At 40.2% G+C, this 24,781-nt stretch overlaps 1 protein-coding gene across 2 annotated transcripts in view; it reads right to left on the reverse strand.

The window, feature by feature from the left end:
- The window catches only part of erf (Ets2 repressor factor), a 41,466-nt gene extending 18,081 nt beyond the window's left edge, over nucleotides 1–23,385 (reverse strand). For both annotated transcript variants that reach the window (XM_017482040.3, XM_017482039.3), the window contains exon 1: nucleotides 22,821–23,385. In XM_017482040.3, the coding sequence (XP_017337529.1) occupies nucleotides 22,821–22,842 (22 nt within the window). In that variant the 5' untranslated portion in view covers nucleotides 22,843–23,385. The remainder of the gene's footprint in view (nucleotides 1–22,820) is intronic.
- Nucleotides 23,386–24,781: the final 1,396 nt, after the last annotated feature.

Below are 24,781 nucleotides of genomic sequence, written 5' to 3' on the forward strand. Positions count from 1 at the left end.
AATTAATTGTTGATAAAATTAGCATTTTTTTTTTTTTTTTTTTACATACACTTAACTGAAAATATTGTAAACTTTGAAATGATGAACTGTATTACTAAGCAATTAAAACATCAAGTGTTGTTCGTTGTTCTTATCATAAATCAGAAGTTGTGATCCAAATAAATATGACCAAATATGATTAATTAGATGGCGTCTATATTCCTTTCACATCATTTTCCTTTTTCTATTCTGCAAAGACTGTCTCCGCAAAGTGATACCTCCCCCTGTTGTCTACTTGTGGATTGAAAATCTGAACCACCTGGAATATCTTCCACCATAGGTAAGATGTACACAAATCCAGCATTGTCGTTCCTTCTCAAGAACCGTATTTCAAGTGCCTCATGGTCTTGGTTATTCACAAGTCCGACAAACTGTCTAAACGATTTGTTTGCCTTGAACTGGATCAAGACACAATCTCCAGATTTAATGTTCTTTGCTGTAGTTAACTGGGACTGCGAGGACTGGTGTTCAGGATTTTCAGTAGATGTGGTTTCTGAGGACAGAAATGTGCTGTGTAGACACCTGACGGTTCTGCCTCAGAGTAGATCTTGTAATTAATTTTTCCCCAGGAGACTGGCTCAATATGATGGATGGACTGTGCCTGGAACAACTGTGGTAATGGTCCACCCATCATCCAGCTTGCGGTGCTCTATAAAATCTGTGATTTGAGTGGATATAATCAGTTGTATTTCAATGTTTTGGCAACTCTTCTGTGCAGAATCGACAAATGAGGCAGCATCTGTTACAAGGGTTGCCTGTGTGCTGAGGATCTGTACTAACAGCACGCTTTACTGTTGCTCCCACACCATCCACAGCACATTCACCATGGCTTGTGGCAAAGAAGTGCCACTGCATCCTTATATCTGGGAACAGCTCCTTAAACGTGGTTGACATGAAACACCAAATGAACTTGTTTGTAAATTGAGAAGCAGCTCCATCGCTGAATATATGAATCTCCCTCATCTCGGGATGCTTCTCTTGAATGTGTTCCACAATTGTGGTGAGGAACGTTGCCACAGACCTTGTCACGTTCCAAGCTGTCACTCATGATGGCATATGACTCTGGATCTCAATCCGACCACAAAACAGATGGAAACACTGATGTGTCTCTGATGCCAGTGTGCTGACTGGATCTGATCTTGGTAGGCCGCGGTGTAGCTTTCAGCAAAATCTACCTGCAGCGCCACAATTTCATTGTCTGACTTCGCATGCATTTTTTTTGGGCCTGGAAAAATGCATTTTGTTGTCTCTTCACAAAACAGTGACGCAAAATTTTTGTAGCAGCTGTCTTGAGAACTTGAAGTACACTGCCCAGTGTGCCACTCTTCTGGACCTTATTCTGCAGCCCTCCTGTTGCTTCCCATGTGTACCAGGTCACCTTCATTTGCTTGCCTTCCTCTGGGATGTGACTAAGCAAACGCATTTCCGACAGCTTGCCATTTCTGCATTCATCATGCAGTGGGACTGTCTAGACTGTAGACCGCAGCTTCAATAAAATCCTGTGTGTTCTGAAATGCTTGCCTTGGGATAACATGTTGCACACAGTCAAGGGCTAACTTCATATTTTCATGGTATCGGCAAAGGCAAACATTTCTTGGAGTGTATGAACACCGGAACACACAAGCCGGTCGGAGCTCAACGTATTTAGACACATTTCAAATTTTCCAATCGGCTCTAGATGTTCACTTTTGAAACAACAGTAGGCCTCTATAATTGACCATGTCCAATGCAGTTTCTGAATCATCTTTTTTTTTTTTTTTTTTAAACTCCTCCCTCTCTAACCATGACCACATCTCTCATCCCTGGTGCTTGCCTTCAAATGTCATCTCTTTCATAGAATTCCCAAACATGATCAACAGTACTTGTGGCAATCACATGCTTTATTATTTTTATTTCCCTCTGGAAGAACGCATAGTGACATGCCAACTTGTTTTTTTTTTATAACTACTTTTTTTGCGAGGGCTGTTTGGTATAGCTCGGAGTGCTCGTTTTATTGCCTTGCCTAGAGACTGTCTTGATTTATATGGTGATTTCTTTGGAAAATCCTGGAGTAAAACTGGAACTTGTGACTTCTTGAGCAAACGCCTTTTCCCTCTGCCTTTGTCTAGCAAGCTCCCTGTCTTTCTTGGCCTCCTGTTTTGTTTCTGTTTCTTTCTTTCTTAGTCTCTCTGCCTTTTTTCTTTTTCCTTTCCTTAGTTGTCATCATTCCTCTTCCGCTCTCTGAATACCTTTCGTCTTTCAGCATTAGTTTGTCATTGTGCTTTAAGATGAGCCGTATATATCTTAAATGTTACTGTATATCATTTTATTTGGTGTTTTATTATATTGATTACTGTTGCAAACATTGATAAAATTATACTATAATAAATTAAAACATTTTTTAAAGTTAAAAACTGACTACACTGAGCCTTTCATAATGGCCATTCACTTCATGGCCACAGTGTTCCCTATGGTGTTTAAATTTTACTGTAATTGATCCAGTTCTTTCGAAAGAAAAATGCACATACGTAAATGATATGAAGAGACTTACAATTTGTGTAAATAACATGGAGATTCTACCTGAAAAGTGAAGATCTGCAATCACGTCAGAAATTACTCTTCTTGATCACACGCGCGAAAAAGCTCGAGGGGGAAAAACACGAGAGGCGAGATGCGCGTCCTTTAATGTTGGGTGGAAGCGATCAGCTGAGTGAACATATGCACACAGCCGTTTATCTAAAACATCACGATTTACAGTAAGCCTGAAACGGATCACAGTAATATCACCAGTGCACATTTGTTTACCATGTTGTTTGACTTATATGCATACACGATTTAATACGAAGCATCCGTAGCGCATTATGATGCTTGTTCAGAGCAAAGAAGGGAGACGGGTTATTGATTATAATTAGCAATATAACTTTGTGCAGAAAGTTATTTCTATTTGCAATTATCATGTGATATAAACTTAATCTTGAGAACTTTACAGCACTGAAGCAGTGACGTCCTAAATACTGCCCGTATAAATTCAAAAGGCATTGCTGTTATGACAGTGAGTGCATTTATTTCTCAGACATTTGTCCATCTTTCTGCAAAATGCTTATTGCTAATATAAAGGTATTTTTCTTAAAAAAAAAAAAAAAAGAAAAGAAAAAAGAAGAGGTTTTTGAACCCTCTTTTGAAAACATGAAATACAGCTGGATGAAAATGTCATTGTAGTATTGGTGCACACCTCATATGTTGTGGATAAACTTGGCAATTTCCTTCTAATGTCTACTAGAACACATTAATTCAGTAAAATACAGACATACATGGACTAAATTAAAAATGGGTTTGTTCTTCTGGTAAGAACTTTATTTCTTTAAAAGGTAAGGAATCGCTCACATGTTTTACATGTGTGTTTTCCAAATATCTGAAATCTATCTCGTTAAGAAAGAGATTGAAGGAGAACTCTCATGGGATTATCTCTTGCTAAGATTAATGTCCTTGTCTTTGTGCTCCATCAACTTTTTTTCTCTCCTTTAAAACATATCTGTAGGTCTCTACATTGGATGATACATTTTTGGGATTTGGGGTTAATCACTGAATCAAACTAAACACTAGCACAATTTGATTTTTATTACATTATAGGTCATGCAGTACTGTATTTGTCACACAGGTCGTGAGTTTGAGCTTGGCTTGTGATTTAGGGCAACAGCAAGTCGTCTTCCAGCTGGCAGAAATGTGACGCATCTATGGTGAAGGAGCGCTTGGATAACGGTGAAAACGCTACTACTGAAAATGCATTACACCAAAAAAAAAAAAAAAAAAAAAAAAAAAGGGAGAATGAATTTCTGCATTTTCATCTGTGGATGTCTGACATTTCACTGCGAAGTGGCCGCAAAATGTTCTGTGGAAGAAAAAGTCAGCAGGCTGGTGTGGGTCTGACCAGCGGCGCTGCTAGGCGATCATTTATAAGCTGTGATGTAGCTGGTTCAGATGTCAGTCGGTTTAAAAGTGGTTATTAGAACAGACAGAAACAGATCGTGTTGTTGTTGAAGTGTGTTAATATTTAAAGTTGTGCACAGGACTTCATGTACAATGAGAATTCCCACTCGCTTCTCATTTGGAGCAATGAAGGTTTGTAGGTTTGTGTGTGAGTAGGCTTGCTGTGATAGTCTGCGTTACATGGTGTCCGGCCTGCACACCAATTCCGTGTCGAGGTTTTGCCTTTTTATAGTAATAAAATTCATTTAGTTCAGTTAGAGAATGGATGCTACAGTTAAAAACAATTTTCTGCTCAGTTCAGCATGAGCCGAATGAGTCGCAGCTCAGATCAGCGGGACTCATTTCATTTAGCACGTGACGAGAGTGAGGCGAGCTGACTGACAAGACGATGGCGGAAGATTTGGTTTCAGAAGTTCTGTGTTTAATATAAGCCACTGTGTCAAATTCGAAAACAAAAGTAAAATGTGCAAAGCCGCACTGGCTTTCGTGGCGATACTGGTATTACAGGTGTTCTCACACATCGATTAACTGGTGGGAAAATTTCATGTGTTCATCATCAAGATTTCAGTCCCTACATGTGAGCAACCTCATATTTATACCTCAGTGAAAAATGACATGACTAAAGCTAATGGAGTTTCTGGTGACTGAAAGTTGATTATAAATAAGGATAATCTGTTTGCTTTCATTAAAAATACTCCGTCTGGTTTTCAATAATTGTGGCACATGATTGTACTATTCTAATGATTTTTTGTTTGTTAAAAGCAGTCTCTTTTTTTTGTGTGATTGTTGAGGCCAAAAATGAGCGAATTTGCAGTTGCAGGAAACAGCTTTGCATGCTCTTTTAGAGTGATGTTTGTTGGTAAATGAGACCTTTTAGCTGTACTCATGTTTGACGCACGTGAATCAAAGAGGGTTTTTGGCTGAATGCGCGATGTGATGACATCACATGACACGACTAGTCCCCAGACTGCGGAAAATCTGCAGTAATTTCGAAAAATTGCAAGCTCCTCCGAATATCCCTGGAGGGACTGTACAAGGCTTGTACAATGCAATGACTATCGTTCCTGCTCGATATTATCAGATAGCAGCTCCTCTATTTAACAGCAGGGAACAGCAGCGAGTCATCAGAAGAGAGCCATCTTTACCTCCCTAATAAAACAGATCAACAATCAACACAGTGACTGCGCCTCCCTTCCCCCACATCAGTGTGTGTTCGACCTGGCTAACATTACACACGTATATATTTAACATCATATCACACAACACTATCACCTAATGTATGAGTGTAAAATTCAAATAAACTACTGTGTACAATGTTAATATATACAATTGTTATGAAAGGGTGCCAATAATTCTGGAAGGCACTGTAAATAAGGTTTAGGTCTCTTGTGAGGGCTTTGAGGACTGTCTTTACAAGTCAACATTCTGAAGCAATGCACCACACCTCGACACACTGCAGCTGAGAAACACACACACGGCTTAAGTACAATAACAGGTACAGCCCCTGAGGTCGATGATCTCTGATGGGACTCCTGCTTCAAAGACACTTACAGTCACCAATGGGTATAGACTTAAGAGACCACCTAACGCGCACACACACACACACACACACCTCACCTCACATAAACACCCTGACACAATCATTACATAGTACAAATGTACTAATGCGAGTGAGATTCAGGATCCCAAGAGGTGCAACAGAAATTGCCCCATCACCTGGAGATCATGGGTTCAAATCCTGACCGTCACAGCCATACATGGCCAGGAGTTTGAGTGTGGGAGGGGCATACCTGCTCTCCACTGTCAATCACCATGACACTAGCCAATCATGAGCATTTGGGAGCATCATGTATGCAGAACAGGGCAGACAGCACTGTCCAACTTCAAAGCTGGAACATTCCAGAAATCGGAGGTGTGTCAGTACAGTATATTGGATCTGTGCATTAGGTCTTAAAGTGACAGCAGTCTAATAAACCTGCTGCTGTCTGTGTCATTAATGTTCATCAAACAACAAAAGACAGAAAATCACTCACTCACTCATTTGACTGAATAACTGCAGTAAATGTAATAATCACTGTATGTGTCATACAGTGAAGTCTATTTTATTTTACATTTAATCGCTTTAGTCCATTTCCATAGAATTTCTTACTTGAATACTACTGAAAGACCTGAGAAAACGTATCGTTATCGTGAATAAGATTAGCTAAACATTAGCATTTGGTGATTCCAGTCTCGAAATTCACGCGAAAATATGAAGTGTACTTAATGTAGTAAATATCATAAACCCTCCCTGCCTGCTGATGGGGATTTTTTAAATTCCTAAAGTGAAAAAAAGTTACACTTAATAAATGAGTTATACTTAAGAAACGAGTTTGATTAAAAGCAGGAATAAAACAGGAAGCTGCTTGTTATGACATGCTGCTGAATGTCAATGTCTCTCTCTCTCTCTCTCTCTCTCTCTCTCTCTCTCTCTCTCTCTCTGCCTATATAACTGTGGGGGAGACGCATCAAATCATCATAATGTTAACTCGAACTGGAGGACACAATATAGTGTAATAAAACAATTCATTTGTATTTTCATACACCAGTAATAAAATAAATGTTTTACATACATCTCCATATCCTTTTTTTATTGAAACCATTTGTTTTTATAGGAAACTCGTTGAGGTGCTGATGACATGAAATATAAATATTAAGTGGCAAGATGTAATAGAGGTATTTTTGTTACATTTGTGCCATTGGTTTGTGAAGGTTAAAATATTAATTTAACAGCTCAGTGGTGAGTTTACAATTGCAATTTCAAATCTTCTTTCAATTTAATTCCTTTCTGGACTCGTCTGGACTCGACTTGGACGCTGACTCTTTTGGACTTGGTCTCAACTTGAACTCGATAAAGGTGGACTTGGACCCAACACTACTTCATTTAGATTAAATGCACACATTTTGTGGAAATGGTGGAGCGGGTTACAACAGAGAAAACAGTAAAATCTCCTCTAAAGTATGTGAACTCCTTTACATTACACCCCGCTGTTCGGTTCATGACATTACTAGCGCTTTCATGTGAGTAATATTTTAAATTTGTGGTCAGTGTGAGAAACAGTGGAAACTCGATGTACCTTCTTGAATATTAAGTGCTGTATATTATTTTGATTTGTCCTTCCTTATCTTGTTTTAAAGCCGTCACATCTCTCCTGCTCCATCAGTAAACAATGTCTCACGATACTACCGCAAAGCCTGTGATTGTTTGAAACCTCGATGGGTTGAAAATGACTGAACGTGTTCTCGAATGAATGATTAGTCTACAAGACAAGTGTTTTCTCAATTCAAAACACAGTGCAGGTCATGAAAGATGTGCGTTATGTAGTGTTGGGAAGCGAGTAGCTTGTAAGAATTATATCTTCTTGTTCATAAAGGCTACATTATTTCATTTTCTTAGCAGCTTTTTAATAAATGCCGTGCGTCACCAAGTCTCCGTCCTGCTTTTGGTTCACATCGACCACAGAAAGAGTCGAATCACTGATTCCAGGCAATGAAAACTGAGCCAACCCCAAAGCTTTGGAGTCGATTCCACAACCCAAAAATGATTCACCTCGCGCTCACACAGCAAGAAAAAAAATTTTCATCATGGGAAACTTTCAGTTAGTGAAACAGCCAGCAGATACTTACTTTGAATTGGTCTGGTCAGAACAGAAAACTGAAAATGTACAAAACACCATCACCTTGTGTTAGTTTCTGTGTCTCATTTGGTTAGAATAAACACTTATTATTATTATCACTACTATTACTATTGAGTCTTTATTGATCATACAAATATGCACAGTGAAATTCTTTTCTTCGCATACTCCAGCATGTCAGGAAGTTGGGGTCAGAGCGCAGGGTCAGCCATGATACAGCGTCCCTGGAGAAGATAGGGTTAAGGGCCTTGCTCAAGGGCCCAACAGTGGCAGCTTGGCAGTGCTGGGGCTTCAACCCCCGGCCTTCCGATCAGTAACCCAGAGCCTTAACATAATAACACAGTAATACTACTACTACTACTACTACTAATAATAATAATAATAATAATAATAATCTCATGCTGTAACAGATTATCTGACAAAAAGACAGACAGTTAGTGACCCAATATTAAAAAGACTAGACTTAAGAGTTCTGTAGTTAGTGTTAGTATTTAAGTACATGCATGAAACAGTACTCCACTAGACCCCATTATTCACAGTAACCAATGAGCACTGACGCTGTACCACAAGTCTTCGCTCAAAACCTCTAAATGTCTATTGGCAGAAGAACAGAAACATTCAAATGAATGGTTAATATTGATGCTTGGTTTTAACACTGGGAGGACACACTGCACACTTGGCACGCCGATATGATTAACATTTTACACAAACTAGTTATTTCTGCTCAAGATTTCAGCTGTGCACACATCCGCGCTAACGCAGCCTGCAACAGAAGAGCTTCATAAATATACACAGTGTTCCTAACAGAATCCTTCAAGAACCGTCATAATTATGATCTTAATTATAAGCCTAACAATTGAGAATCCTGAAGTTTCAACTCCATCACTATCTATAACTCTAACAAAAATATTTTTTTCTTGACAAATATTTCACAAGAGAAGATAAAGACGACACACTTCTGGCGCTTGAATCACAGAGCGAGATAGCGAGACAGAGGCTGAGAACAAGTGAAGCAGGAAAAGATATGTGGAGGTTAGGAGGAGAACATCAAAGAGACAGGAAGTCAGCTGCAGGTGTAGATGCCAAGCTGCAGGCCTCTAAATATCCAAGTTACACTGCTACATAACCCTGTGTGTGTGTGTGTGTGTGTGTGTGTGTGTGTGTGTGTGTGTGTGTGTGTGTGTGAGTGTGTGTGTGTGAGTGTGTGAGAGAGAGAGTACAGTCTAAAGCACGGGTTTCCAAACTATTATGCTAAACTCCGAGTGGGCATTACGAATTTTCTGTAAGCCCAAGCTTTGACCACTCTACATTACTTTCAAATTCCAGATGCATCATTTAGGAGCATTGTAAGCATTTGATGATGTTGGGAACATAGACGTGTGTAACGCAAGGCACTAAAAACCAAAAGGAACATTCCTTACACCAATTGTCACCAACCGCCTTCCTGGAGATCTACCTTCCAGCAGGTTTCATCTCCAACCAAATCCTAACACACCTGTTTTAGTTGATCAAGAACTTCTTGAGGTTTCTAATGATTGGGTGGTCAGGTGAGCACCATTATGGTTGGAACTAAAGTCTTCGGGAAGGTAGACCTAGAGAAACAGGATCGGTGCTGCCTTGTTATAGGAGAATAAAACCATGCTGGGGTTGTGTATTACGGCCCGACACAAAGCAGAGGAATCGGGCTCATACCTGGTGCTTGGAACAAAGTAATGCGAGCGGCATTATTCACACACTCACCTGCGTATCTTTGGTACGTTGGGACTATTTAAATGCAACTCTCTCTAGAGATAAAACATCAGCCAATTTTCCAAGTCAAACAGTAAGATGTTCAGTGATTTCAAACACAGTGACGAACGCTCGCTCAAGATTTCCCGCCATCATCGTGATTGCAGCCATGAGCTGCATGTCAAATTAAAAACTGCACTTTTAAAATTAAGACACTAAACTGTAATAAAAAAAACGGTTAGTGTTTGTACTTAATTGTGGTCCTGAAGAGTACGTGAAAATGTGATCGGAGATGCAACACTAGTTTGTCCAGCGGGGGTCCAGCGTGTAAAATCTACACTATTCATTTAAATATGGCTTGTCTGAATGTGACTTTCTAACATTGAAATAAATCTTCCATGTTTCTAATATTAATTTATTAAACAACTGAATGACTGAGGAGATTGCGAGTTTCTCTCATGACCCCATTTGTAAATCAAGCAACCCCCTTGGTTTGGGAACCTCTGACCAAGACTTACCTTATTAACACTGGACACTACTAGCCAGGGATGGGTTGAGGACTTAGACAGAGTGATGTGTTTATTCAGAACATCAATACCACAGTTAGGGCTCTTTCACACTTATTCGAGTCCAAACCAGGAATTGATTACACAATACAATATGCTACGTTTCCCACAGTTCTGCAAAACAGTAGGCAGAAATTTCATCCATTTAAAGCCCTTTCACACCAGGACGTTTTTCCGACGCTTTTTTTTTGTTCACACCCAGGCGTAAAACGCAGGCAACACGCTGAATGATCGTGCAAATTCACCCCCTGATAGTAGATGACACTTATTGAAAAGCAGAAGTACACAAGGTGGCGCAGTACAACTTTCCGTTTCCGACACCCGCTAAGAAGGAGAGCGCCAGGCTCACGCCACAGAGGATGATGTGATTGTGAGCGAACACTACAAGGTTTTGAACATTGTAGGGGCGGTGAGCATCCACGACTGTACAAAGACTACTTTACCTGGCCAGCAGAAGTTGCTTGGCAGAATGACCATGTGAACCATGGTCCGGAGAACTGATAAAACACTACTGTTGATGTGTGAGAATCGTTTCCCCATTTTGACAGTATACATTTTTTCTTGTATTTTTTTCTCTTTATGTACAATTTCCCTGGTAACTTTAATAAAATTGAACCATATCTATTGCCTCCAAGTGTCAGTTTCTTTCATCAATTATTAATACATACTACCAATAAGCACCAGCACTCACTACAGCTACCGATATCATTTTTGATCTAATATGTTCTATCAAAATGTAAGGTATTTGCTGATTTGGTCACTGCATCAAATACTTCTTTAAAAGCTAAATCCTTAAACTTATCATTTAAAACAATACACTTTAAATAAGTAATGATTTTATTATATCAAAGTCCCAGCAATAGCATTCACATACTTATGAAAAGACCCAGATTATTATTATTTTTTTAATCTAATTTGTTTGGGAGGGGGTGGGTATATGGCAACTATTGTTGTGCCCAAAAATGTTAATGTTCCTGCAAATTGATGAAGTGTTGACTATGAATAGTCTTTTTTTTGTGGTCAATATGATAATACAACAGCTCAATAATGCTATCTGAGTAAGAGGTCAAAGAATACTTATCTATATATCTATATATATATATATATATATATATATATATATATATATATATATATATATATATATATATACACATATATATATATACACACACACACATACACACATATATATATATATATATATATATATATATATATATATATATATATATATACACACATACACATATATATATATATATATATATATATATATATATATATATATATATACACACACACATATATATATACACACACATATATATACACACACATATATATATATATATATATATATATATATATATATATATATATATATATATATATATATATATATATATATATATATATATATATACACACACATATACACACATATATATATATATATACACACACACACACACATATGCATACATACATACACACAATACACACACAAACTTTGGTGTATATAGTATTTAATGGGTATTTTTTTAATCTGGTGCTTTCAAAGGATACCTTGTTTGTGTGTGTCTGCAGAAGGATTTATTAGCAGTGAGAATTTTATTTCAGGTATGTCACTTGTGCACTCTCACTAAAATGGTGGATGCTAGTAAAGAGGTTTCAAGTTTACATGCTGAACAGCTTTATCTTCGTCTTCTTTTTTGGCAAGACAGTTTTGTACTTGAGCGCCACCAAGTCGTGGTTTTTATATAACTCCAGTGGCTCCGGGCATGTGCACAAAAGCGGGAATCTCAATGGTCGGCCATTTCTTAACACGCTGCTTTAAAATAAATATAATTTAATAAAATGACCCCCTCGATGTAAAAAAACATTTGCCGCATTTTACACATGGGTGTGAACACTCCTATTGACAGCATTGGGGCGTTAAACAGACCTTTTTACGTGCTGTGAAAAACATCCCGGTGTGAAAGGGCCTTTACTGTTTTTAAAACGATTTTCCCATGGTTCCACCACGCAAGTGAAGAACAGCAGCAGTCTCTGGCTGTGTGGTACATCATCGCAAACGAGGAGCAGCTCTAGTACAAGAACATTCAGAGTACGGAAAAAACAGTCAGGTGTGTAAATGACCTTAAGCTACATCCAGCCAGGCTCTTGTTTGGGGCACATTAACAGTCACGGTGCTTTATATTGCCTCCCAGCACGGGTAAGTCTTTAGGATGGAGGAGTTTACACTTTCCAGTTTCTCTGTAAAACGACGAGCAGCAGCTGTGCGTAGGTGTTTTGAATTCTCCAATGTTAACTTTTATTTTTATTTATATATATATTTATAAATCTGTATTTTTTCTGCCTTAACAATATAACGTGCCCGACATGGGTTAAGTATGTCTGGCGAAGCCCACTTCATTCCCCCCGCCCCTCAGAGGCACAGGCGATACTATCCTCGATCAGTAATGGACAGTCCCTATAGGGGACTACAATTGGACAATGGTGTATTACATACCATCTCACAAGCATAACAGTCAACCTATATTCTATCCAGTTAACACCTCTTAATAATAATGGGCACACTGAAAATCCAACATAGTGATTTCAAATAACCAAATCTCACAACGTTATATCCTGCAATGCTTCACCAACTAAACCAGCGACCCTGAATGAGCTGCTCAGCACCGTGCAATCGCAGGAGGTTAAATGAGGAGGGAGTAACGCTCATAAGGCTGGGCGATACATCGTTATTATCTCGATATCGTGATAAACGATTACGTGATACACTTTTCTGAGATATCGTCGGTATGGTGATGTTTTTATATGTTTTTAATAATTACAAATTAAACGCTGCTGAACGGATGCCGATTATTTTTCTTCTTCTTTGTATTCATTAAAGAAAAAGTATCAGTCAGTTTAACAGTTTCTATTTATTTTCCTACTATTTTGTGGACAGCTTTTTAGCTAGTACTGTAGAAATTTCCTCGAGCATCATATGATATTTCTGTCTTATCGCCCAAGCTTGTTTTAACATTTAAATAAATCACGCTGCTTCTGTTGATCAGGGTCATTTTGGAAACTTCTTAGAAGTGAGACGTAACGGTGTTTGAAGATAAACCCCAATAATACCTGACTTTTCTACTTTGAGAGCAACAAGCACTGTTTTTTTACTGATTACAAATGTTCATTATTATGTTGCAGAAACCTTTTTGGCTTGTCGTGATGCAGGCAGCAATGATTTTATTCTGCTTAAATATATACACACTGCTAAACGCACTTATAACGCGAGTCCATGTTCACAGGAGCCATTAGGGGAAAAAACCGTCAGCTCATCTGCTGAGCTTTGAGGACTGAATATAACAGAGTTAAAAAAGACTGGCACGTGGACTATTCCATGTTTTCACAGGGGTAGACTACACAGGCCTGACAGGAACAAGAATGAGTTGACGCGGCTTGCCAGAAACTAAGGCTATGCCCTAGTCATAACACCAAACATGTGTTGCTTGATCTAATGGGCTTAAGATCAAAACACTGACAAAAAACTGTTTAGGAAAATTTTAACCCTGTATGAGACACCTGAGGCCATGAAGCATTAAAGTCATTCCTGTACACAACACATCCTGGTAGGTCACTACTGAGTGAGACACTGAGTGTTGCAAATCCACGGCCGCGCGTCTAAAATGAAGCAGGCGTTATCCCTGTAAGAATAGATGCGTCTCTGCAAGCTAAACATCTAGGAGCTGTTGTTTTCACATCTTTGTGTCAACACAGGCAAGACCAAAAAGCCTGTTCCCGGCAAACGGCGGCGACGACCGTGCTCCAGATGTCCGGGACGCCACAGTGCAACAGCCAACTCCGTCCAGACAGAAACCAGACGCATCACAGGGGAGTTCCTTTTAGGGCTGTGATTAAATCAGCCATAGATGGTCAGGCAGGGTGTGTTTCTGGGCCAATTTTCCTGCTATGTGAAGACTGCTAAGCATGAGGATCAGCCAAGCGACTCCACCAACAGGCCTGTGCAGGTCTACAGCACGCTCATGAACAGGACAGCCACGTTAACCTGGCCCTTGTAACGCACAATACAAAAGTAGGGTCTAGTTCACACTCCCTTCATTCACACTCCACCAAGAACTGAAAACAAGTTACTCGCTGTTGCACGTTAGCTTCATGGAAATCCACAGACTCTCGATTGGCACAGTCCTGCTTTCAATATTACCGTTCAGTATGCAATTAAATAAAGCAAATTTTGGGAACTGAAGAACCCTGAACCAATCATTGGGTTTTGCCGTAGAAATGCTGAAGTCTTTGCTCAGTTTCCTCGGACACGGAAGAGCTATGGTCGGTCCTATGTCTTTCATATGCAAAGGAATGTCGATGAATTAAGAAGAACTGGACAGGTGTTACACTCTTGACCAATAAACATCTTACTGAAGAGCTTCAAGCAAGGCAGAGAACACTGCTCCAGCGTGAACTCGGCCCAAGCGTCTCCGCTGGAGGGCAGGTGGAGGTCAGCCAGTATGAACCCAGCACAGGTCAGACTTAGCGTCTACTTCTTGCTGTTGTATGCTCATTCTGAGTGCCGAGCATCTAATTTTAAACGGCATTGCCCTGCCTAGATCAGATTATACTGGGCTAGATGAAGAAACAGCGTGTCTCCTCTCCAGACACGCTCAAAACAGCAACGTTTACTGTAGTCCTGCAGCCGACAGTCAAAACGGGTTTGTGAGCAATAAACATCTTCCACATATAACCTACTTTCTTGGCTGCTCTTCAGTTTTAAGTCAGATCTAGAAGGACGGACGACACTAGATTTTTCTCCTTGATGCGTGCTTGTTACGTCCTTGTCTCCCTGTGTACTGCGTTCACTTAAATAATTCTAACTATCCTGACTACATGACTGAGAACAGCTATTCATATTTTGGTTATGAATGGAACTTCTTATACTTTTTATACAAGGTATTTCGGTATAGCTTTTTATATTTAGGTGATGAAACGATGCGAGCTGATTTTGAATGAAGGTGCCTGAGCTACATTGGTAATTTTGGATGGTGCAGGGTGGCAGTGGGTTTTATTACACTGTGGGAAAGTGTTTCTATACAGCTGTGAGTAACGTACAGTTGGAATCCCTCCTCGTCTGATGGCGGCTGTTTGTCAGGAACACCACTATGAGTGAAAGGGATGCGCGATATTGACTTAAAATTATCACTATATTTCATGGTATTTTTTTTGCAGTAATGATATAAACGACGATATGAAAATAGTAACATTCACAAGTCCAGCGTTTACGTTTTTTATCATAAGGAGTGAAACTGGGAAACGCTCGGACAATACCCTTCTGAATTAAAGGCGTTTGCTTTATGTTACTTGCTGATGCACTGTTCTCGGTCTTGTCATCGGTGCGAGATGCTCGCGTAAACACGTTATCAACTATATCGCCAACATCACGGGCTGATAAATTCTAACCATGGGGAGGAATTGTATCGGTCAATAGGATGCGGCACAGCCCCAATAAGAAAGAGCGGTTATTTTCACTCACATAGCAACACAATCTGCGTTTTGCTCCTAACAAGGGATGAACATGTTGTGATGGTTTATCAGGTGACTTGTATTGTAGGAAGACGCTGCAGTTCCTCCTTGTGACGTTGTCGCAGAGCACAGATCGCCATCATCATGTTGTCTGTTCATTAGCATAACAACATACGCTAGGCTAATGTTACACGGTATTACCTGGCTGTTGGTTATGAGGTGTCTGTTAGGAGTACGAGTAAATGAGATTAGTGTTGGAGTGAAGCCAATATCAGGATCAACGCAGCCCTAATTATCATAGTGATGTGTATGGGACATCGCAGTAGATTCATTTACTGGCAAACGCATAGAAGCTTAATAAGTGCTGTTGTCCATCCCGAGTGTGTGCTGAGTGGGTGTGTGTGTGTTTGTACATGCTGGCGAACCCTGAGAGGGGGCCAAGAGATGCTGATCTGGACCGCAGGTAATCACCTCGCGCTTGTCTGACCTGCCTTTCCGAATTTTACCTCTTTGGGTTTCTGAGCCTTATTGTCCTGCATGTAAGAATAAATCAATGTAAGTGCATTATTTTCAAAAGTGTCAATAAATGAAAAGCAAGCAGAAGGATTAAAGCCTGGAAACAAAGCAGAGACGGAATGTGTGGAAAAAGAATAGAGGAGGAGGGGAGTGAATGTGTAAGAACAGGAGAAAGCAATGGACTCAAGGCTCTATTTTTAAGTTCTGTGTTGTGGTTAGGTCTCGAGTCTCCGTCTTCACTTTCATTTTACTCCAGACGCGCTCACACACACACACACCACAGACGGCATGCTGACGACACGTGCTAGCTCCAGCTGTGGGATTAGAACACTGTCTCCATGGGCAGAGAAATGCGACCGATCCCAAGCTCTTCTTTCTTTTCTGAGACGCCAGGCCTCCCTCACATCTCTCTCTCTCATACTCTCTGCTCTCATCAACATTAGGCTCGATAAAAACCACACCTGACAGTACAATGCTACACTACCTTAAGTGCTGATCGCCTTCAAAGCACTCGGCCGAGGAGGAGGTCTGGAAATCACCGAGAGGAAAGACGTGGCAGCTTTTACATGACGATATCACCGTTTAATAGATTTATTTCCACTGAGCTATGCGAGCGGTTCCACCGCGCTGAATCAGAAACCTAGTAACGGGCTGCGACAGCAAGCTCTCCTTCGCATAAACGCCTCTGTGAGTCAGATCGGGAAGAACTAAAGTAGCCTGAACCAAACGGCACTGAAACGCACGCTCTTCTAATGTTTCACACACCGCACGTGCAGGCCTGCTAGGGAGTCCAAGCCACACCGCGCCAACACTGGAGCTGCCTTCAAAAATAAATTACACCAGCAAAAATAAGACGCAGCACGTCAAAGTGGCGTCACCACAAAGATGGCAACTTAAGAGACCGAGACAGGCCCAAGTGTGTGTGTGTGTGTGTGTGTGTGTGTGTGTGTGTGTGTGTAATGCAATGCAGACACAAACCATTAAAGTGGAATGTGGAGGAGTCAACACCCCAATAAACTGTGTGTGATCTTGTGTTAAGCGCTGCGTTGTATAAACCCCTTTCTTCTCTTCGTTACAACCAAATGAACATCAAATGAACCACGGAATGAAAAGGCAGGGTGATGAAGTGATTTAAGCGAGAACCGTCATCACCACCGGCGTCTGATCCTTAAGCAGAAAGTATGCTTCGTTTTTTACGCGTACGCCAGGTACATCGTACAGTACGCGTGATGCAAATTTCGTCACCAGCAGAATAACCGATTTTTCTAACCATGCATACTTGTACGAGCAGGTCGCACTATTTAGTTGTTCCACAAGGTGGCAGCAGTGACCCAGGGTCATTGATTCTCAAGGTAGTCGAAGAAAAAACGGAATTAAACGGAAATGAGTGCAGGTTAGAAAATACCCGCATTTGTATAATCCTAGCCTTAAAGAGTATAATGATTTGTACATGGGTGCTAATCGTGCCGAGAGATTGTAATTCTTGTTGTTGGGATTCTTCTTGCCATACAGACTTCATATAAATCCATAATGAACTTTTTCACACTAACTGATGTTACCCAGATGAGGATGGGTTCCCTTCTGAGTCGGGTTCCTCTCAAGGTTTCTTCCTCTTAAAACATCTTAGGGAGTTTTTCCTTGCCACCGTCGCCACTCAGTGGCTTGCTCAGTTGGGATAAATTCACACCTTTAATACCTGTATACCATGTTGATATTTCTGTAAAGCTACTTTGAGACAATGTCTATTGTAAAAAGCGCTATATAAATAAAATTTAACTGAATTCTTCGTTGTCGTCTTTCACACCAGAATACCTGGTTTACTGCTCTGTACTGACTCTTGTAGACCAGGAGGGGTGGTCCAAGTTGTCGGAAGACGCATATATATGCATACATGTCAAATGGAGTATACTTTGAAAGACTGTGCACGACTGTACGTATATATGCAAGCGTACATGTAAAAAATGAAGTATACCAGAGGCTTTGGTGTTAGCTAAACTTATTCACTTAACTGATTCTTTATGTTCTAGAAGTTATACAATTTTAAGTGCTTAAAAACTTAAACATCGTAATTAAAGTCCCTGTGAAGTGCGTTAAAACACACAGCATTATTCAATGTATTGACGTAATTTCCACTGAAACAGGAAGTCAGGGCAGGACAGATTGAGTGGCTCCTCCCCCTTTTTAAATGGCCAATAGGGTTTAGCTTTCCTCACAGCCAAGGTAACTTCAGCAATTAGACTTTGATAATATTGGGGGTGGGACACATCACATTCTAGAGAGCATTTGATTGGACAGGAAATCTGATGAGAAGCCGAAGTGCAGAATGAGGTCATCAAAACTGTTGCTCCGTATCGGTGGTAGAGAGTAATTGTATTTTGAAGCTTCTAAATGTGAATTGTCATTGTTCTGGACCACACTAACTTATAGACAACCTTAAGGCAACATATTCATACTAAAAGACACAAACCTTTGATTTTGATTTAATGGGGACTTTAAAATATTACTATCTGTTTTCATATTCGGGTTAAAACTAAAACCTGAACCGGTATGATGATGATGATGATGAAGCTGACCCTACCACTATGCCCTGGAAAGAAAGCAGAGCTGCTGAAAACATAAATTATAACAATAAATCTTTCTATCTTCTATCTAATGTTAAGAAACCTAACTATGTTTCAATGTCTTTCCTGAATCATGAAACTTATTTAGGCAACAATCAAAAACATTATTCATCTAATAATATTTCATCAGCTGGATAAAGCTGGAAACAATCACATTCCCACAGCGAGTCAACGTGGGCTCCTGTAAGCATAAAGCCGGCATCTTTTTTTTTTTTAAACAAAAATGATGTCAGCATTATTAAAAACAAGATTTGTTTTTTAATAACAATAAAGGACATTGTTTAAGAGTGATTAAACACACACCGCTGTTAACTTTTCCCTTGAAAAGGCTGAGGGGAAATTTTTTTTTAAAATTTCATGCATTACACTGATTGGCTGACTGCACACATGCATGAATGAGGTGTTGCTATTAAACTGATCAGTGAGGACAAATCACTTCACAGTTAAACACAACAAAGCAAAAAATAAATAAATCCCACACAGACACACGGCTCATAGCTGAAACTTTCTCCGCTAACTTCGGAACATTTTGTCAAGTTCATGAACAAACTGTGCTACATGAGGAGTTTTATCAGGACAAAGGCTACACCGCACTACACCATGCTCCCTCTACAGGAGCTCCAATCCTCGTTGATCCCTTAGTCTGTATTACCGCACTTGAGTAGCTCGCTAGCTGAACATGTTACATTTCATCACTTCAAACCTCGATGACAATGTTAGCTACCAGGGTTAAGCCGAATAAATTACATTTCCATGCAAACAAAACATGGGATTGGGCAGGATCACTTCTCACTCCTCACATCCTCATTCCTCAATCCTCACACACAAGCTAACAAACTGATCATCTGTCCACCCCACTGTGTACAACACAAGTACTGCTAGGGTTAAACATGGTGAGTGAAACCACTAAAACTAACTTTTTAACCAAAAAGCATAAACACACCAGGTCTAACATTGCATTCAACTAAAAGGTCATAACTCATAATTTCCAAGAAGAAATAAAACTCTGAATTCCTACTGATCCACAATATCCCCCAAGACCAATCACTGATCCCCAATATTCCCCATGACCAATCGGTGATCACCACTATCCCCCATGACCAATTACTGATCACCATTGCTTCCGATAACCAGTCGGTGATCCCCAATATTCCCCATGACCAATCACTGATCCTAATTCTCCCAATAACCTGATCACCACTCACACATCATTTTAAACTCTTTACTTGGAGATAATTTAGTGGAGTAATAAAAGTGAGCAAGCATTTCCTTCATTACTAATCACCGTCGCTGCTTCTTTCAGTGTCCGAGTTCTTAATAGAAAGTACAGTATTTCATAAACATGTAAAAAGTGTGTTTTGAGAAGATAAGAACACATCACTCACCACAGTTAGCTGATGAGCCCGTTGCTATCAAAAGACGGTTGTCAATTCCCAATCAATCAATGATCACCACTGCTCCCAACCAACCAATCTGTGTTCTCAACAACCAATCACTGTTCCCAACTACCAATCACTGTTCACCACTGCTCCCAAGAACCAACAAATCACTGTTCACCACTGCTCCCAAGCACCAAATCACTGTTCACAACTGTTCCCAACAACCAATCACTGATCACTCAAATGAATACTTTCCTATTATAAACTGTTTCTAGTTAATGCTGGAACCTCGGTCTGGTCACTGCCCCTCTCCAACTGCTCGGACACCATGTTGTGATCATATGACCGTGTGAAACAAACGTCCAGGTTCGTAGAAAAAACAACCTGCTAGAAACTTGCTCCTCCTGTAGGAGTTTTATCACTGAGGAAGGAGACGTGTAAAACTGTTTTAGACGTCCCACTGATAAACTAATCCCCTCCGAATAGGGCTTCAGTGAAAATCTTACTTCATGTAACCATTTGATTTGCTAATGATCTTGATGAATAAGGGAAATATGCAAATGAGTCTATGACGTCACATTTTCCTCTGGGAAGGGGGGTGGGGAGTTGTTTGGCCGGAAATTGGCCAGAACTTTTGGATAGGACAGTGTTTATTATTACAGATAATGTAGTGAAATTCACTGTTTAACAAAACTGAAGAAAATATCATTATGGAGAAAGTTGAACTAATTTGAAGCAGATAATGTTAGAGTTCAAAACTCAAATTAAAAGAACATGTTTCTAAAAAAAAAATGTTAAAAAATTTAAAAAATAAATAAAAATACACTTTTAAAAATAATTTTTCATTAGACAGCATGAAAAGTCTGTTTAAAACAGAGGTAATAAATACAGGTGCATGTAAATAATTTATTGTTAGAAAGTTGATTTTTTTCTGTAATTTAATTCAAAAAGTGGAACTTTCATATATTTCCATGAAGTGAAATATTTCAAGCCTTTTTTTTAATCTTGATTACGGCTTACAGCTCATGGAAATCAAAAATCCAGTATCTCAAAATATTAGAGTAAAGAATTTATAATACAGAAATGTTGACCTGAGAAGAGATCTAATCAGATAATTAACTCAAAACACCTGCAACGTTTCCTGAGCCTTTAATCTCCCAGTCTGGTGCAGTACACACAACCACAATCATGGGGAACAGGAAATAAAATTTTGCATTTTATTTAGAAATCAAGGTTCCAGAGTCTGGAGGAAGAGTGAAGTTTCCACAGTTCGTGGTGATTTGGGTGCCATGTCATCTGCTGGTGTTGGTCCACTGTGTTTTCTCAAGTCGAGGGTCAATGCAGCATCTACCAGGAGATTTTAGAGCACTTCATGCTTCCATCTGCTTACAAGCTTTATGGAGATGCTGATTTCCTTTTCCAGCAGGACTTGGCACCTGCCCACAGTGCCAAAACTACTAGTAACTGGTTTACTGACCATGGTATTACTGGCTTGATTGGCCAGCCAACTGTCTGACCTAAACCCCATAGAGAATCTTTGAGAGACACCAGACCCAACAATACAGACGAGCTGAAGGCCACCATCAAAGCAACCTGGGCTTCCAGAACACCTCAGCAGTGCCACAGGCTGATTGCCTCCATGCCACGCCACATTGATGCAGAAGTTTGTGCAAAAGTAGCTCTGACAAAGTACTGAGTGCATAAATTAACATTCTTTTCAGAAGGTCGACATTTCTATATTATAAATTCTTTATTCTAATATTTGGAGGTACTGGATTTTGATTTCCATGAGCTGGAAGCCATAATCATCAAGATTAAAACAAAAAAAAAAGGTTTTAAATGTTTCTCTTTATGTGTAATGAATCTACAATATATTAAAGTTCCACTTTTTTAATTAAATTATGGGAAGAAAAACTTTTCCACAATATTCAACATTTATTATTATTATTTTTAACATACACCTGTATATTATAGTATAGTGTATGGAGGCAGACAAAGACCGGGGGATTGTGTGTGTGTGTGTGTGTGTGTGTGTAAACTCTCAGCACTTTTACACTCTCAACTGGCTGGAAGGAGGAAAAAAAACAGCAAATGGTGGATCCCATGATGGCTAACATTCCCCTGCCCTGCTTACAAACCCACACTTTCAATCCTCGACATGTGTGATATTAGTCAAACCCCGAGGGGAAATAAATAATACTGCAAACACAGTTTGGCTTAGCCGATCAGAGCCGGTGATCTGAGGAGGAATGAAGGAGTTATTCGGCTTTAAAAAAAAAAAAAAAAAAAAAAAAAAAAAAAAAAGTTTCTTCCGCTTCAAAGCGAGGCTTCCCAATCCTGACCATCTGCATCTGTAACCTGCTATTAAACGTTATATTAAAGCTAAACTTCTCCTACACTAACTATAATGTCAGGGTTTAGACAATTACAACAAACAATAACAACAACAACAATGAGTTCCATCGAAAGCAAACTTGCGCTAGTTAGCCGTTAGCATGGAGCGCGCTGTCCTGGTACTGTGTAAGACAGTTTTCTTCATTCCGACATGAAGGGAAAGTGGGAATTAGATCTTAGGAAAGTTTAGATAAAACTTTAGAAGAAGAAGTTAAAGGGTAAGGTTTGTCTGGTGGTTCATTAGCTAAGTTACGTCACGTTAGCTGGATTGTGTGTGTGTGTGTGTGTGCGCGCGCGCGTGTTCACATCCAGTGTCCCAACTCTACCGTTAAAACGGTGAGTTTTAAATAAAAGATTAGCGCGAGAGCTAACACGGGTTTATATATAAACACAGAGTAATGGTGAACTCACCGGAATCCCCCGCGGTCTTCATGGTCTCCCTGAGTCCGGATCCGCTAACCAGTCCTCTGCTCGCCGCAAACAAACTCCTCGCTAACTTTTCCCTACCCGTTTAGCTACTTTCACGCCACCAGCGTCTCTTCTTTCTATCCTCTGCTCCACTCTACTCCTCTCCTCCGCCGTCCCTCATCGATCTGGATCTCGACTGGACGCTGTTTTACTCCAGAAGAACCGCACTTGTGCTCCAACAGTAGCCGAGGTGGGAGAGGAGTTCCGCGGTGTAGCCGTGTGCGTCTCCGGGCGCCAGTGGCCTGAACGCTACTTGCTAAATTACTAATTAGTTTGGTCGCGTTACGGAGCTGCACCACATCATTCTGACGGTCAAAACATACCAATAGAAATAAAGATATCTCTATAGTGTCTGGTGCTTTTCTCTAAATGTTCTCTCTGGCTGTCTCTTTTTATTTTTTTATTTTTTGGCACCCCCCTCTTATTTTTTTTCCACTCACTCCCCGTGCGCTCTTTTCCCCCGTCGCCCCCTCTCTCTCCTCCGTTTCTGAGTGTCATGTTTCGTTCTCCAGACCACACGGGGCCGCCCACGTCTACCAGTGAGTGAGAGAGAGAAAGACCACGCCCACTCGCTCGTTCGCTCTGCTCGCGTCATTCTCTTTTCTCTCGCTGTTACTGTGGAAACCTCCAACGCCGCCCGAGCGCGTGGTGACGTCACGACGTTGTCCCACGCACACTGCCCCGTGAAAAGAAAAGAGATCTTGCTGCTGTTGCTGCGTGTATGTACTGAATTCTGTACCAGTGTAGTGTATAGGTTGTTTTCACACACGTCACTGCGACGTACGCAGTGGCCTACAATGCAACGCGTTTGCAACTATGGCGCCATTTTGATTCTCTAACCAACCCCTTGGTCCTGTCATTCAGGGAGGCCTTCTTACCTGAAGTTTAAAATGCTTCATTTGATTTGTTTATGAAGAATTTTATTAAAAACACAACATAAAATGTCCTACATTCAACTCATTCACCCCAAGTGACAATTTACCTGCATGTGTACTATACAGTTTTACATTGCAAATCAGGTTTATTGTCAAAATGTACAGATTTTCAGCTATTTGCAATAAACAAAGCAAACAAAAGCAAGTGAAATAGTTCAACACAACGAATGCTTCAATTGGTTTCCCCAAATTCAAATGAAAATGCAACTTAATGATTTCTACAGTTTCAAAATTATTCAATGCAATATATGCAAAACGGGTGTTGTCTCAAGCACACCTGATGCAACTACTAAAGGGTTTCTTTAGTTGCACCAGCTGTGCTTGAGCTGGAACACATGAAATACCTGAACAGGCTAGGGGCAGAAAATATATGAAATACCTGAGCTGGTTAGGGGCAGAAAATAAGGGAAATACCTGAATGGGGCAGAAAAAGGAAGCTACCAACGGCTGCAAGCAGATTTCTGAGAAGGCAGGTTGTGAAAAATCCTCGAGTGACTGCAAAAGTCTTGCCTGCAGCAAGACTTGGTGCCAACAGACACTGAGGTTTCAGTGAGAACAATAAGGCACATACTAAACGTAGAAGGTTTCTATGACAGAATTCCAAGATGTACACCACTTCTGAACCAAAAGCACAAGAAAAGTCGGTTCAAAATCATATAAATAAGCCACAGATGTTTTGGGATTCTGTTCTGTGGAGCGCTGAAACTTTTTGGCACGATGGATCAGCGATATGCCTGGAGGAAGAAGAATGAATAAAGAATACTGTGTCCACAGTCAAGCATGGTGGTGGCTTGGTGATGCTCTAGGGCTGCTTAGGGTCCTCTGGCACTAGAAACCTGCAGCATGTGGAAGGCCAGATGGATTCATTGAAGTATCAGGAAATCCAAGGAGAAAATGTCATGCTATCTGTGAGGAAGCTGAAGCTTGGGCATCATTAGATCTTCCAACAGGACAATGATCTCAAGCATA

The sequence above is a fragment of the Ictalurus punctatus genome, chromosome 12, assembly GCF_001660625.3.
Source record: "Ictalurus punctatus breed USDA103 chromosome 12, Coco_2.0, whole genome shotgun sequence".
Classification (NCBI taxonomy): Eukaryota; Metazoa; Chordata; class Actinopteri; order Siluriformes; family Ictaluridae; genus Ictalurus; species Ictalurus punctatus.